General features: G+C 41.2%; 2 protein-coding genes across 3 annotated transcripts in view; one reads left to right on the forward strand and one right to left on the reverse strand.

The window, feature by feature from the left end:
* Positions 1–13,971, reverse strand: part of GPR137C (G protein-coupled receptor 137C) — a 78,057-nt gene extending 64,086 nt beyond the window's left edge. For both annotated transcript variants that reach the window (XM_045287956.1, XM_004698588.2), the window contains exon 1: positions 13,546–13,971. In XM_045287956.1, the coding sequence (XP_045143891.1) occupies positions 13,546–13,971 (426 nt within the window). The remainder of the gene's footprint in view (positions 1–13,545) is intronic.
* Positions 13,972–14,548: 577 nt separating this feature from the next.
* TXNDC16 (thioredoxin domain containing 16) overlaps positions 14,549–18,672 on the forward strand; it is a 95,344-nt gene continuing 91,220 nt past the window's right edge. The window contains exon 1 of the mRNA XM_030884875.2: positions 14,549–14,654. The gene's annotated coding sequence lies outside the window, so the exon portion shown is untranslated. The remainder of the gene's footprint in view (positions 14,655–18,672) is intronic.

The following is an 18,672-nucleotide window of genomic DNA, read 5'->3' on the forward strand; positions in this document are numbered from 1 at the left end:
AATGAATGTACAAATGCACTTTACACAATTGATGTGTGTATGGATTGTGATAAGAGTTGTATGAGCCCCTAATAAAATGATTGGGGGAAAAAAAGAATGGGCAACAAAACTAGATATTGTTGAGTTGGTTTTGACCAATTGCAGTCCTTGTGTTAAAGAGCTGATTTGCTCCATAGGATTTTTCTGGATGTTACCTTTATGGAAGCAAATTGTTATATTTTAATCCTATGAAGTAGGTGAGTGGGTTCAAACCAACAACCTTTAGGTAATAGTGAAGTGAAAACCCTTTGTATGACTTAGGAACCTAGATGGTAGTGATTTGCATCAAGTGGATGAGGAGAAATGAACTTAGAGGAGATGTTAAGAAGTAACACAGAAAGCATTTTGTGCAGAACTAAGAACTAAGGCAGAAGACAGTATTAAGAAAAACTCAGGTTTCTGAGTTGTATAAATGGATAAATAGGAGTGCCATTTACTGAAATGGGGAATCAAAGAGAAGAACCAGATTTTGGGAGAGAGAGGTACGGGATGACAAGGGCAGGGAAGATCATGAGCTTGGTTTGGGGCATGCTGAATCTGAGTGCTGCAGATTTCCTGGAGGAGATGTCAAAAAGGTATAGGATAAACAAAGACAGAGCTCCGAAGTGCTGTCTGTTAAAATCATAGTGTGAGTCATCTGCTTTTAAGTGGAATAATGGATTTGGATGAGATCACTTGGAAAGAAGGGCTTCGGCCAAAGCCTTGAGAAACATCAACCTCAGATGGCAGAGCAGAGGCAGAGGTTCTAAGAGAAGCTCACACACACACACAAAATCTAGGAAGTGTTATTTTAGAAATCAATGAAAGAGAGTATTAAAGAGAAAGATATGTTGTTACATGCTGCCGAGAGCTCAATTTGGGTCAGGATTTCAAAATGTCTAATACTCTTGACATGAAGGCCACTCTGTCTTAGGTAACAGTTAAGATTTTCATAAAGTGATGGAGCAAAGCTAAATGAGAATGTCTGACGAAGTGAGAAAACAGTGAATTTGTGCCTAATCACCCCTGAGGAAGTTTGATTGTAAAGAAAGCTGTGAGATAAGTTTTTTGCTTTGTCAAACCTCTTTATTGTATGCAATGGTAAGCATATATAGGGTTTCCAAGACGGAATCTTAATTGGAGCAGAACGCCTTATCTTTCTCCTGAGAACAGCTGGTGGGTTTGAACCACTGACCTTGGGGTTAGCAGCAGTGCCTAACCCATAGCATCATCAAGGCTATTTTGGGTTTATAATGTTCTTTTTAAAAACAAAAATTGAATGCTTAGCTTTTAAATGTTAGGAGGCTCTTCTAATATAAATACTTCAAGCTATAAACTTGCTTCTGGATGCCAATTTAGCTGGATCATTCAAGTTTTGATTTGTAGTTTTATTATCATATTCTCAGCATTTTCTAAATTCTTTTTTTAAAAATCATTTTATTGGGGGCTCATACAACTCATCACAAACCATACATACATCAATTGTGTAAAGCACATTTGTTGTACATTCGTTACCCTCATCATTCTCAAAACATTTGCTCTCCTCTTAAGCCCCTGGCATCAGCTCCTTATTTTTCCCTCTCCCTGCTCCCCCCTCCCTCATGAACCCTTGATAATTTATAAATTATTATTCTGTCATATCTTACACTGTCTGACGTCTCCATTCACCCACTTTTCTGTTGTATTTTCTAAATTCTATTATGATTTATTCCCTTATCCATTCATAAGTGTTTTAGAAATTTGTAACTATACTTACACAAGTTTTTTTTTCTAAATTTCTAACAATGTTTTTGAGGTTAAGAGAATATAGTCTAGAAATTCCAATATTTTAAAACTACATAATATCTGACAATCCAGTGCTCCCATGTACCATGCTAAGGATTTTACATTGCGTAATTTAATCTCCACAATAATTCTGCGGTAGGTATTATTATTATTATTTTTATAAGTGGCATAGAAGTAATTTGCCCTAAGTCACTGGTAGAGCTAACAATTTATTCCTTAGTTGAGAATTTATTTTTGAATTGCAGAGCCTAGTACTTTTTGCTTCTTTGCTTTTAGATCAATTTCATTGAGGTGCAGTTTATGTATAATAAACGGTACTCATTTAGGATACAGAATTTGATGATTTTAAGGTGGATTAACAGATTCATGAAACCGCCACCACAAATACAGAATATTTCTACATTCTTATTCATCTTTTCATTATAACACTCAAGCTGCACTTTGAAATATTCTCTTCAGCTCTTTAACTTCATCATTTCTCCCTTTCACTTTAGTGATTCTGTGTTCAAGAGCAAATTTCTGAGTCTCTTCTAACATCTGTTTTGGTCATTTCCTTCTATTCTGTCTTCTAAATAACTTTTTGTTCTCTTCATGGATGTTGTTTTCAATGTCATTGCACAACTCATCGGGTCTTCAGTCACTAGTGTTTAATGTGTCAAATCTACTGTTGAGATGGTTTCTAAATTCAGATGGAATGTGCTCCACATTGTATTTTGGCTTTTATGGATTTGTTTCCATTTTTTTCAGCTCCAACTTGTACTTGATTATGAACAATTGATGGTCTGTTCCATAGTTGGCTCTGGCCTTGTTTTGCTGATACTGAGATTCTCTATAGCAGTGGTTTTCAACCTTCCTAATGCCATGACCATAAAATTATTTTCATTGCTACTTCATAACTGTAATTTTGCTACTGTTATGAATTGGGCGGCCCCTGTGAAAGGGTCATTCAACCCCCAAAGGGGTTGTGACCCACAGGTTGAGCACCGCTGCTTTATAGCCTCTTTCCACCAATGTAGACTTGATTCCTGTATAGTATTCCATTCAGCAAGGTCCATGAGTATAGCTACTGTTTATGTTGTTGGCAAAAGGTATTTGCAATGAATAAGTCATTGGCCTTGTAAAATTCTATCATGTGATTTCCCATACCATTTCTATTACCAAAACCTTATTTTCAAAATGCTAGTTTCTTTTTAACCAGGAAAAGTGTAAGTCCTGGTTGTATCCTTTCCCCATATTGATTCCCACTGTATGCTGAGCAAATAATCGGAGAAACTAGACTATATGAAGAATGTGGCATCATAACTGAAGGTTCATTAACAACCCCTGAAATGCAGATAATACAATCTTGCTTGCTGAAAAGGATTTGAAGCCCTTACTGGTGGATTACACTACAGATAACACCTCAACAAAGCAACCAAAACTCCTCACAACTGAACCAGTAAACCACATCAACATAAGTGGAGAAACGAATGAAATTGTTAAGAATTTCATTTTCCTTGAATCCATAAACTGCCCATGGAAGCAGCTCTCAGAAAACAACACATTTCATTGGGCAAATATGCAAAAGGCATGTTGAAAAAGAAAATATACGAGGACTAACATGAGCCAGACCTACCAAAAAACCAAACCAAAGCAAACTAAAAGAACTTACTGCCATGGAGTTGATGCCAACTTGCAGAGATACTATAGGACAGGGTAGAACTGCCCCTGTGACTTTCCAAGACTAACTCTCTAGAGTAGAAAGTCTCTCTCAGCCTGACCTAAGCCAAGGTATTTTCAATTGCCTCATATGCATGTGAAAGGTAGTCAATGAATAAGGATGACTGGAGAAGAAATGATACACTTGAGTTGTGTTCTCAAATAATATTAACTATACTGTGGACTGCCAGATGAACAAATCTATCTTGGGCGAAGTATAGCCAGAATGCTTAGACCTGAGGGTGGCAAAACTTCATCTCATGTACTTTGAGCATGTCATCAGGAAGGAACAGCCCCTGGAAGACAACATGCTTGGTAAAGGGCCAGTGAAAATGAGGAAGTCCATCAACAAGACGGGCTGACACATTGGCTCCAACAATGGGTTCCAATGAAGTGTGGTGAGGATGGTTCACTACTCCGCAGTAATTTGTTTTGTTGTTTTTAAGGTCCGTATGAGTTGGCACTGACTTCAAGGCGCCAAAGACCAACAATAGTCTGTCTTTCTCCTTTGTAGTATAAATTTTCCTCTGCTTCAGGCCACAGACAATTGGTGATATACTTCTTGTAACAATTGGTTAGATTGCATCTTCTAGTTTTTTTACTTTTTATTTTTTTTCCTTTTCTTTTAACTTTTCATTGTGAATTATGCAGAAGTTTACAGAGCAGATCATTAATCTTGTATTCGGTAATTCATACATATTTTGCTTGAACTCATTCAATTTCCTACATGTACCATCACTTACTTCATTTTCTCCATATTTCCTGTTTCCATTTCTCCTCTCAAACATTCTGAACTTTGTCATTGGGCAGTGGTTCTCAACCTTCCTAATGTTGTGACCCTTTAATAGTTCCTCATGTTGTGGTGACCCCAACCATAAAATTATTTTCATTGCTACTTCATAATTATAATTTTATACTGTTATGAATCGGGAACCCCCTGTGAAAGGGTTGTTTGACCCCCAAAGGGGCCATGACCCACAGGTTGAGAACCATTGGTCAATGTGTAAATGCTGCCCTTTTGGTCTTAAATGATTCTATCATGTAAGTTCCGTTCCAGACCTGAAGGGTAACTAAAGGCTATAGTCTTGGGTGTTTTGTTTCTATGCAACCAATAAGCCTGGTCTTTTGTATGATTTTGAGTTTCATTACCTATTTTTCTCCCACTCTATCTAGAGGAGCTGGAAGTGGTAACTTAGGTAGCACTTAGTTCTTCTGGTCTCAGGCGTTTGGAAGCTGATGTTTGCATAGCCCATAAGTCCAAAAGGCTCTGTCTTTTGATTCTCATCACTCTTCTTTTCTGAGGATGGGGAGAAATCACTGGTTGCACCTTAGATGATCCTCGCACATTTTTACCATCCCAGTCAGTACTTGCCTAAGTAAAATGTAGGATGTTTTCTTTGTGAATGTTATGTCAATAAACCTTGGTGTTCTTTGGGAAGTATGGTCTGATTTCCCAGGTCCAGTGACTTATTTTTCAAGGAGTTTGTTTAGTGTGTCTCAAATAATTCTAACTTTGCCTCCTGTATACTCTACCACATTCATGGATATACTTGCAACAAAGGTAAACACACATATACAATATCCCCTGGGCTTTTTCTAAATTTAAATATAAACGTAGTATGGTAGATTCATTCATATTGCTGTCTTTCAGCAGGGTTTATTTATTTATTTAAATCATTTTATTAGGGGCTCATATAACTCTTATCACAGTCCATACATACATCAATTGTGTAAAGCACATTTGTACGTTCATTGCCCTCATCATTCTCAAAACGTTTGCTCTCCACTTAAGGTTTGTTTTTTTTAATGTGGAGCTGCCTTCCTTTGAATGGATATATATGTATATTTTTATTGTAGAAATAGTGATTTATTACCTCAAGGAATTGCTTAATTTTCTTATATTGAGATATATAAATATTCTGAGAAAAAATTAATATAATTAAAAAATCATTTTATTGGGGGCTCGTACAACTCTTATCACAATCCATACATACATCCATTGTGTCAAGCACATTTATACATTTGTAGCCATCACCATTCTCAAAACATCTGCTTTCTGCTTGAGCCCTTCATATCAGCTCCTCATATTTTTCCTTTCCGCTCCCTCCCCGCACCCCCTCTTATGAACCCTTGATAATTTATAAATTATTATTTTGTCATATCTTAACCACTCCCTTCACCCACTTTTCTATTGTCCATCCCCCAGAGAGGTTAAATGTAGATCCTTGTAATCAGTTCCCCCTTTCTACACACATACACACACACGTATCTTTTTTAAATATATATATTTAAAAAAAACGTAAAAAAAACATTTTATTGGGGGCTCATACAACTTTTATCACAAGTATGGATATATATTTTGTTTATTCATTTTCCATGGACTTTGGGGTTAATTTCAGTTGTAGGCTATTGTGAATCAAGCTGTTATGAACACTCATAGTCAAGATTTTGTATGGACATATGCTTTCATCTCTCTCAAGTAAATATCTAGGAGTGTAATGGTTAGGTTTATGATCAGTTTATGCTTTAATTTCTAGACACTGCTAAGCAATTTTTCAGAGTGATTGCACAACTCAAAATCCCCACATTAGTGGATGAGTTCCAGTTTATCCACATTTTTGCCATTGCTTAGTACAGTTAGTATTGTTAGTCTGAGATGTAATTGATTACTTAATATGGCCCTTCTAGCCATACACACATTTGCATTCCTCTATTTTGTGACGAATGTAGAAGCTAGCCTCTATCCTTTGGGGGAGAAAGACAGGGCTTTCTAGTCCCGTAAGGAGTTCCGTGTCAGAAACTCACATGACAGGTCTAAACTGTCCAATTGGGTTGCTATGAACTGGAATCGACTCGATGGCAGTGAGTGGTTTTTAGCTTTGGTGCTGGTAGTTATAATCTCATTTTGGAGGGAATTCTCTGATACAGGGTTAGGGTGGGATGAATGTTTAAATCCTACTCCCATTTTCAGGAAGTTCTCTGTTATGGGATTAGGGTGCGATGCATCTTTAAAACCTACTCCCAAAATGGGGGGGGGGAGAGGGGGCGCCGTAGGGGCTAGGCAAAAATTACTGTTGTAATTATTTTGCATACATATATAGTTTTGTCAATTATGTTCTAATCTTTCATACATTTTATTAGAGCTTTGAATTTTAAGAACTCTACATATATGTTGTCAGATAAAAATGTGCTCTAATTGTTACCCCTAGGCTTTTCATTATGTCTTTCAAAAAATAGTTCTTAATTTTGGTAAATCTCATTTGTCAATTTTTGAGATGGTTTATGCTTTTTCTTTTCTATGCAAGAAATCTTCTCTGCCTCCAAAGCTTTCCTCCTATAAGTTTTAGATCCCACATTTAGTTTTATGATTCATACCAACTTAATGTTTATAAATTATGTCAAGTAAGAGTCAATGCTCATTTTCTCCCATATGGATACCTAATTCTTCAGCATTATTTGTTGAATAACTTTTCTTCTTCTAATGAACTACTTCGGCACTTTTGTAAAAAAACCAACGATTGGAGGGTCACTCAAAAAATATTGCTATCACACCACAGAAACAACTTTTTCTTTTTGTACTAGACTTAGACTAATTTGTTATGTCTGAGCAAGAGCTGGTTTCAGTCACTAAAAAGGATGAGGCATCAGTTTGAAAAGGCTCTTATCAGAGCAACATGCATTCTGCTAAAACTGAAACAAGTTTCATGGTGAAATATGAATGCAAGAATGGTGAAATAATTGATGCTTTTTGAAAAGTTTATGAGAACAATGACCCAAGAAAGCAGCCATTTACAAATGAATAGCTCATTTTAAAAAGAGACGAGAAGACTGACATTGAAGACGGAAACAGCCGTGGCAGACTGTCTACATTCACATGAGAAAATAATTAATTTTGTTCATGCCCTAATTGAAGAGAACTGATGATTAACAGAAGGAACAATAGCCAATACCATAGACATCTCAACTAGTTTACCTGACACAAGTTACACAAGTAACGGAGAAAATTAAAGTTGAGTAAACTTTCCACTCAATGATGCCAAAACTATTGTGCCCAGGTCAGCTGCAGACAAAAACTGGGGAATTTCCAGAGAAATTTTAAATGAGTTGGATCAAAATCCTGAGGTATTTCTTGGAAGAATTTTTTTTTAAACATTTTATTAGGGGCTCATACAGCTGTTATCCCAATCCATACACACATCAATTGTGTAAAGCGCATTTGTACATCGTTTCTCAAAGCATTTTCTCTCCATTTAAACCCCCGACATTAGGTCCTCATTTTCCCCCTCCCTCCCCGCTCCCCCCTCCCGCATGAGCCCTTGATAGTTTATAAATGGGTATTTTGTCATATCTTGCCCTGTCCGACGTCTCCCTTCATCCACTTTTTGGTTGTCTGTCCCCCAGGGAGGAGGTCACACACAGTTCCATGTAATCGGTTCCCTCTTTCCTACCCATTCTCCCTTTACCCTCCCTGTTTTGCCACTCACACCACTGGTCCTATAGGGCTCATCCGTCCTGGATTCCCTGTATTTTCAGTTCCTATCTGTACCAGTGTACCCTTGGAAGAATTTTAACAGATGAAACACAGCTTTATCAGTAAAATCCTAAAGGCGAACCACAAGCAATGACTACCAAGATGTGGAAGGGTCCAAACAAATCAAAAGCAGAGTCAAAGGGCAAAAACAAACAGCAACAATATTTTTAGGATGGTCATGGCATTTTGCACGTTGACTTTCTGGAGGGCTAGAGATCATTACCTTTGCTTATTTTGAGAGCGTCTTGAGAAAGTTAGCCAAAGCTTCAGCAGACAAACACCCAGGAAAACTTCACCAAAATCCTCTACACAACCTGTCACTGAGTTATTCTGACTCATGACTCCATAGGACAGAGGAAAACTGCCCTGTGGGTTTCCAAGACTGTAACTCTTCAAAGGAGTAGAAAGCCTTGTTTTTCTTCAGTAAAGTGGCTGGTGGTTTCAAACTGCTGACCAAGACATAGCCCACTATGCCACCAAGGCTCTACAAGCCACCTGTTTATTCCTCAACTCAAACCAGGAAAACATTGCTAAGGTTTTGAAATAATTAGGCATTTACTTTATAGTCCTGATTTGGTTCCTTCTGACTCTTTATGCTTCCTGATCTTAAGTCTTTAAAGGGCACTCATTTTTCTTATTAAATAATGTAACAAAGACTGCATTGGCATGCTTAAGTTCCCAGGACTTTCAGTGCTTTAAGGATGAACTACATAAATGGCTGGTATCATCACTTACAAATGGTCTTGACCTTGATGGCGCTTATGTTGAGAAATAAAATTTGTATTTTTAAAATCTCTTAATGCCATTTTCCACGAACTTTTTGAAGTCCCATATACATATCATAAAGCTTGCCATTTTAACTGTTTTTAAGTATGCAATTAAATGACATTAACTATATTCACCATATTGTAGAAGTACTATTATTTCAAAAGATTTTTCATAATCCCTAACAGAAACTTCTTGCCCCCTCGAGCATTAACTCATTTCCCCTCTCCACAACCTAGTAATAATTAGTAAACAGTTTCTGTGCATTTGCCTACTACAGATATTTCATGTAAGTGGGAACAAGCAATATATGTCCGTTTATATTTGACTTACTTCACTCAGTATGTTTTCCAAGTTCATCCACGTAATAGTATACAGCAAAATTTTCTCTAAGGCGGTGTAACACTTCATTGGATGCATACACCACATTTAATTAATTGTTTTGTTGATGATACTTGGTGGCTTCCACCCGTTGGCTATTGGGAACAATGCTGCCAATGAACAAGTGTCTGAGTCCCTGCCTTCAAGTAATTTGGGCATACACTTAGGAATGGAATTGCTGCATCTTTGACTCTTCCCAATGTTTGTATCTTTGTCTTTTTGCAATGGATAGGACCTCCAGCAAAATGTTGAAGTACTAGTTCCTATCCTAGGATTTAAGGTCTCAGTTTTCATCATTAATTATAGTGCCTATTGTGGGGATTTTTAATATCTTCTTTTTCAAATTGAAGAATTTACCTTCTATTCCTAGTTTGCTAAAAGATCCCCACCCTCTTAATCATGAATAGGTAATGAATTTTATTTTTCTGTATCTACTGAGATATCATATGGTGTTCCTTTTTATACTGTAAATATTAGATTTCTCTATGTTCAAGCAATACCATATTATTGGAATAAGCTAATTTGGTTATATTACATTAAAATTTTTACTTGATTTGCTAAGGATTTGTGCACTCATGTTCATGAGGGATAGTTGTAATAATTTTACACATGAGGTGGCAAAGTGGGTAAATGTAAGCATTGCGCTGCTAACCACAAGTTTGGTGATTCAAACTGACTAGCTGCTCTGAGGGAGAAAGAAGAGGCTTTCTGTTCTGGTAAAGATTTACGGCATCAAGAAAACACAGGGCAGTTCTACTTTGCCCTATAGTGTTGCTAGGAGTTGGAATCAACTTGATGGTGGCAAATATGGTTTGAATGGTAAATAGCATCATTTTTGTTAATCAGTTTAAAGACTTTAAAGTCTTTTCTGATAAAGCACCTATGCTATTGATGCTACAAGAAGTTCAATAAGTGGTTTTAGATTAAAAAAATAAACTTTCTGCTCTTAGGAAGCTAAATACAACAAGTTGAAATGACTAATTGTTTCAGAAAGGCCACTTCACCTTATCTCGATTACATTCGAGTGTAGTCACCATGAGTTAGAGTAGTTTAGTCAGTCTTTGTGAAAACCTACCAAGTTGTGCTCTAAGTATTATTTTTAAAACAAATTTTATTTTTATACTTACTCATGGTTCTGTAAAACAAACTCCTTAGAATTAGAATGTTTTCAATTAGTGAGGAAAGACACAATACTTCAAGTTAAAAATAAGAGAGTTGGTATTTACCATGACTGTAAAGACACAGTGATTAGTAGTCAATAAGTATTACTCAAAAAATAGAAAAGCTTAGTGAACAAAAAATTCTTACTTTCACTAACTTTATATTGGTTATAACATAAACTTTTCATATCACTTGATCTAATAGGAAAAACTTACTAGGAAAAGTATCATTTATTCAGAATGATTAGTGGGACGTACAGTTCTGGTTCCAGAGAGAGAGAGAATTCACGAGGGGCTTTCCAAGTTTGTGGAAAAATGGAAATAAAACATAATTCAATAACCTTTTGAAGTATTTCCATAACTTTTTGAAGCTTCCTTGTATATACTTAAGTATATTTAATGCCCACCACTTCTCTGTCACTTTATGCCGTGGTGGCTTGTGTGCTGCTGTAATGCTGGAAAGTATGCCTCTGGCGTTTCAAATGCCAGCAGTGAACAGGTGAACAAATGAACAAATTGTTCACAGTGAACAAATACACAGTGAACAGGTTTCAGCAAAGGTTCCAGGTTAAGAACAGACAAAGATAAAAAAAGTCAAAAGAAAAAGATGCATTGTACTAGGTAAATCTGCTGCACAAGACCTCTTTAGTGTATTGAAAAGAAAGGATGTTACTTGCAGGACTATGCACCTGACCCAAGCCATGGTATTTCGCAACTGCCTCATATGCATGTGTAAGTTGGACACTGAATAAGGAAAACCAAAGGAGACTCAACGCATTTGAATTGTGGTGCTAGGGCAGAATATTGAAAGTACCATGGACTGCTAAAAGGATCCAGAGATCTGTCTTGGAAGAAGTATAGCCAGAATGTTCTTTAGAGGGAAGGATGACCAGGCTTTGTCTTACACATTTTGGACATACTGTTAGGAGAGACTAGCCCCTGGAGAAGGATGCTGTGCTTGGTAAAAATGAAAAAGAAGGTCTTCGACAAGAAGGACTGACATATGGCTGCAACAATGGGCTCATGCATAGGAACAATTGTGAGGATGGCACAGGTCCCAGCAGGGTTTTCATCTGCTGTGCATAGGCTGCTATAGGTCGGAACAGACTTGATGACAACTGACAACATAGTTATAAAATTTCACCTAGCAGCACACTTAATATTTGAACACTTTATGGTATGTGATTGGAAATGCCCACTAATCATGTAGAGTGAGCCATCAATATAACTTTATATATCACTTTGTAAAGGAGAAAAACAAATTAGCTGATGGTCATGGCTTAAGGATTGCCATTTACTTTCTGCTAAATAAACTATATCTAAAACTGCTACTAAAAAGTATAGTTCTTGGGTGGTGTAAACAATTAAAGATCTGTTAACTGAAAGGTCGGTGGTCTGAGTCTACCTAGAAGTGTCTGGAAAGGAAAGGTGTGGTGATCTACTTTTGAAAGATCATCCATTTAAAGACCCTACACTGACACACGGAAGATCACCAGGGGTTGGAGCTGAAGCTATGGTAGCTGGTTATCAGTAAAGATAAAGGAAAGCTGACAGGTCCACTCTTATACCAGAAATGGTGGCTGGAAAAGCACAGTTTATCAATTTTAACTGTAACTCCCTGAACAAGTAGAAGATCAGAAAATAGTCAAATCAGTTATGCTATGATTATTTGATTTGGGATTATTAATGCCTTTTATCTCTGCTTCTTTCTGTTTCGGTTTTGCCAGTGTCTTGTTTGGGTTGCAAAAAATGGGAAAAGAAAAAAAGTTAGCTTTGTTACTTATTTTCAACTGTTGTTCTTAGGGTGCTAAAAAACTAAAGTTATGCCTGTGTAATTTTACATTTATGAATTCGGTTTCCTGTCTGTTAAGGACGAAGAGTTGGCTTGCACAAGAAATATACTGGAAAAAAAAAGAAATATACTGAATCTGTATCAATTTGTTTTCACTTCTGCTCGGATTGTTCTCCTCACCTCTACAACCCTTGAAAGGATTAGCTGCAAACACCAATGCTCTTTGATAATAGTATTATTAAGCAGATGATGTCACCTTGTTTCTTCCCTTCCCTGAGCTTTTTTTCAGAAGGCGGGGAGTCCTTTGTGAGTGCGCGTGTGTGGCAATTCTTAAAATGCCAAAACAAAAATCAAACCCAGCGCTGTCGAGTAGAATCCAATCCATAGTAACCCTGGAAGGCAGGGTTTTCAAAGGCTGTAAATCTTTCTGGAAGCGGACTGCCACTTCTTTCTCCAGCCGAACAGCTGACTCGAACCGCAGACCTCTTTGGAGCGCTTAACCAGTGCTTAAATATCACGAGCTGACACATGACTGACAACCTTATGCGCCTCCCCCCCTCCCACCTCCCCACGACAGTTTGAAATGGGGTAAATACTTAAGCGCTGCAGAACAATAAAACCCAATCAGCAATTCCTATAAAAGAGATAGGGGGTGTGATTAGGTGCCCGCGATGAAAGAAGTTACTGCAAAAATCCTCAAAAATAACTGCTTGGTGGTTTCCTTCTGCACTGGGCACACAGGTTATGCGAGTATTTTCTCTATTCACTGGCTCCCCGAGAGCCCAGGCACTCAAAGGTAGGACACATCCTCGAAGCGCGAGGCAACTGGGACAAAAACCCGGGGCTTTCACGAGGTCCTTCCACTGACCCTCGCTAGCGTGGGCTATTGATCATGAACCCTGTTGGAGAAGTATTGAACGGCATTTGCGTGAGGCTTATCGAGCCACAGGGAAAGAAGATGCGGGAGGGAATAGCAGCTTCTAATAAAAGAAACGCAGCAACAATAGCAGAGGAGCAGCTCTGCCTGGTGACGTAATGGCTGGCAGCAGTCCAGCTTCAGCAGGGCTCCTGCTCCCTCAGCATCCCAGCTCTCGGCACAGCCACCCGGCTGCCGCTCCGGGCCACGCCACTTTGTTGCGGCCGCCAGCGCCTTACCTTCGCGGGGCCCGAACACCGAACAAAGGGTGCCTTGGCTGTTTGAAGTTGTCAGAGCACAAACACTCTTCCCTCGCCGCCCGCCTGCGCCCCCCCCGCCCCCCAGTCCCTTCAGTCACCAAGTCAATCCCGCTGCTTAAGTTTAAGGCGAACACAGGGGGTGCCCAAACAAGCGAGCCTCAGTTTCCCCAGGCTGCTCCCGAGCCCGCCCGCTGCTCCCGAACCCCCCCACCCCGCCGGCGCCGGTCCTGCTGCCTTACCTCCGCCAGGTAGAGGTTGAGGAGACAGAGAGTGGAGAACTGGAGACAGGAGGGGAAGCAGTAGAGCAGCCAGTGCGGGAAGAAGTGCAGGTGAGCGGGCGGCCGGAGCAGGGGCAGGGAGCCGCTGAGCGAGAAGGCGGCGGAGAAGAGGGTGGTCCTGAGCGCTGCCCACAGCAGACAGAGGAAGAGGCAGAGGCTCTGGTAACTCAGCCGCCGCTCGCGGTACAGGAGCAGCCGCCACAGCTGCAGGTAGGCAAAGGCGAAGAGCGCGGCGTAGAGCAGGGCGTGCAGGACGCTCAGCGCCAACTGCACGGAGCCGGGCACCGCGGCGCCCGAGGCGGCAGCGACGGCGCCTCCGCCGGGCGTCGAGGGCTCGCGGCCGGCCGCGGGGGCGGCGGCCGAGGGACCCGGCACCGGCACCCTCATGAGAGGACCGTGGGCGGCGAGAGAGCGCGGGAGGAAAGGGGTCGGACGGAGTCGCCGTCGAGGCGGAGGTTTTTTTATTTTCTCTCCCCCCGGACCCCCCCCACCCGCCCCAGTCTCCAACCCCGGGAACAGCCGTGACAGGACTCGGAGGCCCGCGCAGAGCTGCCGCGGCTCCCCCGACCCCGCCTCCTGTCCCCCGCCCCCCGGGGGGCTCGGCTCCTCCTGCTGCGGCTAGACCCGGTAGCTGCAAAAAACAACTCTCGGCTGGAGACAATCAGCTGAGAAACCCGAGCATTTGAGGCGCTCGCTCCGCACAGTGGGCTCGCGCGGATTGGCCCGGGCGGGCACGCCCCCTGAGCGCCGCACTCGGACGCCCACAGGCCACAGGGCACGTCGCTCGCGAGAGCTACGAGCTGATTGGCTCTTCGCTTTCTCTGCTTTCTTCCTCCGCTTCACTCCCCACCCACGCTGCTGATTGGCCCGGCAACTGCACGGCCCGCTCGCGCCCGCGGGAGGATTCTGTCGTCGACTGTCACTAGGGGAGCCTTCTGCTCCTCCCTTTGCGCTTATCATTGGTTGCTGAGCGTCCCGTTCGCGTAGAGAGCACGAGGAGAGGGAGGAGCCTGGAGGTTGTTTTTGCACCGGAGGCTGACTGGTTTCAGAGCGTGGCTGTCGCCCGGCAGGTAGGTGAAGCCCTTTCCCTCTGTCGGGCGCGCTGGGCCTAGGAAAGCCCTGCGGAGCCGAGCTCCATCCTGCCTTCTCTCTCCCGCGTGGCGGCAGCTGTGGGCAGCGAGGACCGCCCAGGTCCTTGCCTGCCGGTCTCGGGCAGGTAGGTGGCTGCGCGGGTCCGGCAGGCGCGGGCTGGATGCCTGCCGGCACGCGGAGTCAGGACTGGCTGCTTTCCTCCGCCACGGTCCCGCCGCTGGATTTGCACACCCGCCTCTGGATCCGCTGGAGAAGCATTTTGCTTCTTTCCTTTCTGCCTCCCCACCCTAGCATGAGCGGCTGGGGTAAAGCCTCCAGGGTAAATGATGCCGTGATTCCCATGACTCTGTCCCAGACCTGAGCCCTACAGTGAGGCGGGGGGGGGTGAACTGACCCTCCAAACGAAAAACGTTTCCTTCCTCCAGAAATACCCCTCTAGGAAGACTAGTGTTAGGATGAAATGGATGTTCAAGCGAGCTGTGAAGAGGGGGTAGGCGATGCTTTGAAATTTAGGATTTGGAAAGATGCTCATGACATACAGAGGGGGAAAGGGCAGAAGCAGAACTGCCTCAATGTCAAGAGAGGAAGTCGAATAATTTCCTTATTACTCTTTGAAGCCTTAGTCCCGAATGTGCTGATTGGTGGCGCTATTTCTGGGGTTGAGAGAAATAAAAAATAAATGCTATGTTATTACTGTAAAGAAAAAAGTGAGGATTAATAAGTTTCCCAATGAATATTGGCTGACACAAAGCATTGGTTGACTTCCTTTCTTTTTTTTGGATAATAAAATGAGCTGAAGTAGTGCAATAGAAGAGGAAGTCTGTGTTCTTAGAAAGGATTCTGTATCCCTGTGAAAGACCCTATTACATTTACCTGTGAAACCAGGACCCATCGTTTTCTAACCCTCCATCCTTTGTACTAGTGCTTTGACCTAGTATCGCCATTCAATCTGTTCATATCTATTAAATGCCTCACAGGGAATTTTAGTTTGTTTTTGTACTCTAGAATCTAGGACAGTAGTTGACAGAGGCACCTCACACTGGTGTGTTTTGGATTCTTCATGAAGGCATGTTGACAAATTGATCAGTATCTAGAACTGGACCTGCTCTGGGGCTCTCTGTCAGATGAAATGTTAAGCTGAGCAGGTTGTACAGTGCAGTCCAGAGTAGGGTACAACTTGTTGGGTATAGGTAAGACGTTAACAGATCCGTAGCTTGTTACTTCCTGAATAAACCATTTAGTCCTGGAGAAAATGAGTTAGCAGGCTGAATCCTGGGTGGCACACATGGTTACTGTGCTGAGGTAAGATCAAAGACAGGCCTTGTGATCCGTTTTTGATAGGTTACAGCCTTGAAAACCCTACCACACATGGGGTGGTCATGAATCAGAGCTGACCGTCATCAAGAGCCACGATCCAACATCAGTGATTTAGAGAAGGGTCCCACCCACACTGCAGCGTAAAGAGCCTCACTTCATTGACTGTTAGAGAATGTGATGAAGGGAGTGCATGATTCTTTTCAAATGGGGGTAGAGATCATGATTACAGTTGAGGTCATTAATTACAGATGGGTGCTTAAGCATATTAATTAAGCTTAATAAAAATCAGTTCTATGATTTCAGACACTTGCCAAAATTGGCTCACTCACATTCTCTGACTTTATTCTTCCCTTCCAACTTTTTGTCAGTTGGGTGAAGTTTCAAAGATCAGAACTTCAGTTTCACACTCAGCAGTTCAAATGCATTATTATTGAGTTCATCACATCCCACTGCCTCACAGTGTCACTCAGTTTCCCTTCCTCGTCCTTTCTTAACCCTCTGGACCTTGTCCTTGGATAAATGCTCTAATACAGCCCGAGTTTAGTTTCAGATGGCGCGAGACTGAGGCCACAGTCTTGGGTGTTCACCAGGCAACTTCTTTTTTTTGCATCTTGCAAAATCAAAATGGTGAAGGCTTTTGGTCAAGAAATATATTACTTTACCAAGAAATATATTTCTCCTGTGTTTTTTACTCAGAAATTATAAGTACTATCTGCATAGTACCTACACTAGGGTTTTGCTTGTGAGAATTAAAAAAAAATCTTTTTAAGCATTTGAGCAAATCTAGAGCACCTTCTCCTTGCTCTTCCATGATGCAGACAGAGGGTTCTGATTCTCTTATTGCTTTCCTTGGGCCCTAAATGCTAAGCTGTGTCGAGATCTAATCATTTTATTTGTGGCTGGTTCAGTGAGCAGAGCTCTCACCGTTGCTCAGTAGCTGCATTAAACTGTAAGTAAGCTAATTTTTGACAGAATGTTCTTACCCGAATTTTGTAAGCATTTTATGCCCCATTTGCTGCAGAATAACAAAATGTTCCTTTTCCCAGAGAATAGTACTCATAGATCTTAGTATAATTTGTTTAATGGTTACAGTTGTTAATTTCTTCTTTTTCCTGAGAGGAAAAGCCATTAATTTTATGGTTAGTCATAAGGGAACTTTAGACCTATAGAGGGAGAACTAGGCAAGGGTCTCTATCATGGATTGAATTGTGTGGCGCCTCCTGCCCCCCAAATAAGTGCCAATACTGATTCCCAGTGGTTTGGCAGTTATGTAACGATGTGATTTGGCATTTATGCAATGAAATAATCATCTTCCATGATTTGAATGCTGAGTCATTTGGGGGTTAAAGTGGGATGTAACACCCACACAGGTCACAGCCCTCATCCAATGCAGAGGCGGAAGGACCTGACTAACATTAAGGAAGAAGAGACAGGAGTGGAGCGTGCCTTTTGGTCCTGGGTTCCTGGGTTGAGAACTTCCTAGACTCACGAGAGACTGATGCTAAGAAACGTGGTGAATACAAATGATAGCCAGACCCACAGATACTGAACAGTATCAAGTACCTTCCTAAGAGCCGACAGAGAAAGCCTTCTGGTAGACCTGGTGCCCTGAATTTGGACTTCTGGCCTTCTAAGCTGTAAGAGTAAATTTCTGTTCGTTAAAGCCATCACTATGGTATTCTGTCATAGCAGCACTAGATAACTTAAGATAGTCTCCATTTGCTGCCCCAAATGAGCATGTCCACGTGCAGTGTTTGAATACTGTTAGCCTAGAGGGACAGATTGATTACCTCTAACACATTAGTCTTTTAAACATTTAAAAAGGAACTGTTTTCCAAGTGTTACTGTATATAGGACCTAATTCCAAAATGGGATTTATATATTCACAAGGCAGAACTTAAAGAACATTTAAAAGAAATATGACTTGAGTTGCTTGAAGATGCCCAAACTGTTTTGACATGGTTTAAATCGAAGAGGGTGGAATTCTTGCAGAAAGAATCAGAGAGTTGGAAACACCATCTTCAGATGTGTATAAACCTAGATGGATCATACCTTGGGAAACAATAGGTTCATATTTTGATATATTTTGTTCAATAAATTTCTTTGATTTTTTTTTTTTTAAGGAGCCTTGGTGGCATATTGGGCTATGCAATAAACTGCTAACCACAGGTCAGCAGGTCAAACCCAGCAGTCACTCTGCAGGAGAAAGCTGAGGCTGTCTGTTCCTGTAAAGATTTGAAATCTGGGAAACCCAAAGGGGCAGTTCTACCCTGTCCTGTAGGGTTGCTATGAGTTGGAATTGACTTGATAGCAGTGAACATTTTTGAACTGTAATTTTGTAGCAATACTTCTATCGCACTCTCATACCTTGACTATTAAAAGCATGGTAGCTTGAGTGCACCCAGTGGCTCCACAGCAGAAAGAGTTAATTGAGGATCTCCCATAATGCTTGCGGGCTGGAAAACCCTCTGAGAGGGTCCTGCTCTGTCACATGGGCACTGTGAATGTAAATTGGATCCATGGGCACCAATGAACCACCACAGAACTACTTACCAGTGTAACAAGTAACAAGGTCATTTTTCTCCCAAGGTATCCATAGCTTGGTTTTGATATTTAGATTTTTTTCAAACATGAAGAAAACGTTTTTTGTTTATTTTTGCAATGGTACTTGGTTTGTTT

Source organism: Echinops telfairi, unplaced genomic scaffold (assembly GCF_000313985.2).
Source record: "Echinops telfairi isolate 266 unplaced genomic scaffold, ASM31398v2 ScPeMD7_18;HRSCAF=68, whole genome shotgun sequence".
NCBI classification, from domain to species: domain Eukaryota; kingdom Metazoa; phylum Chordata; class Mammalia; order Afrosoricida; family Tenrecidae; genus Echinops; species Echinops telfairi.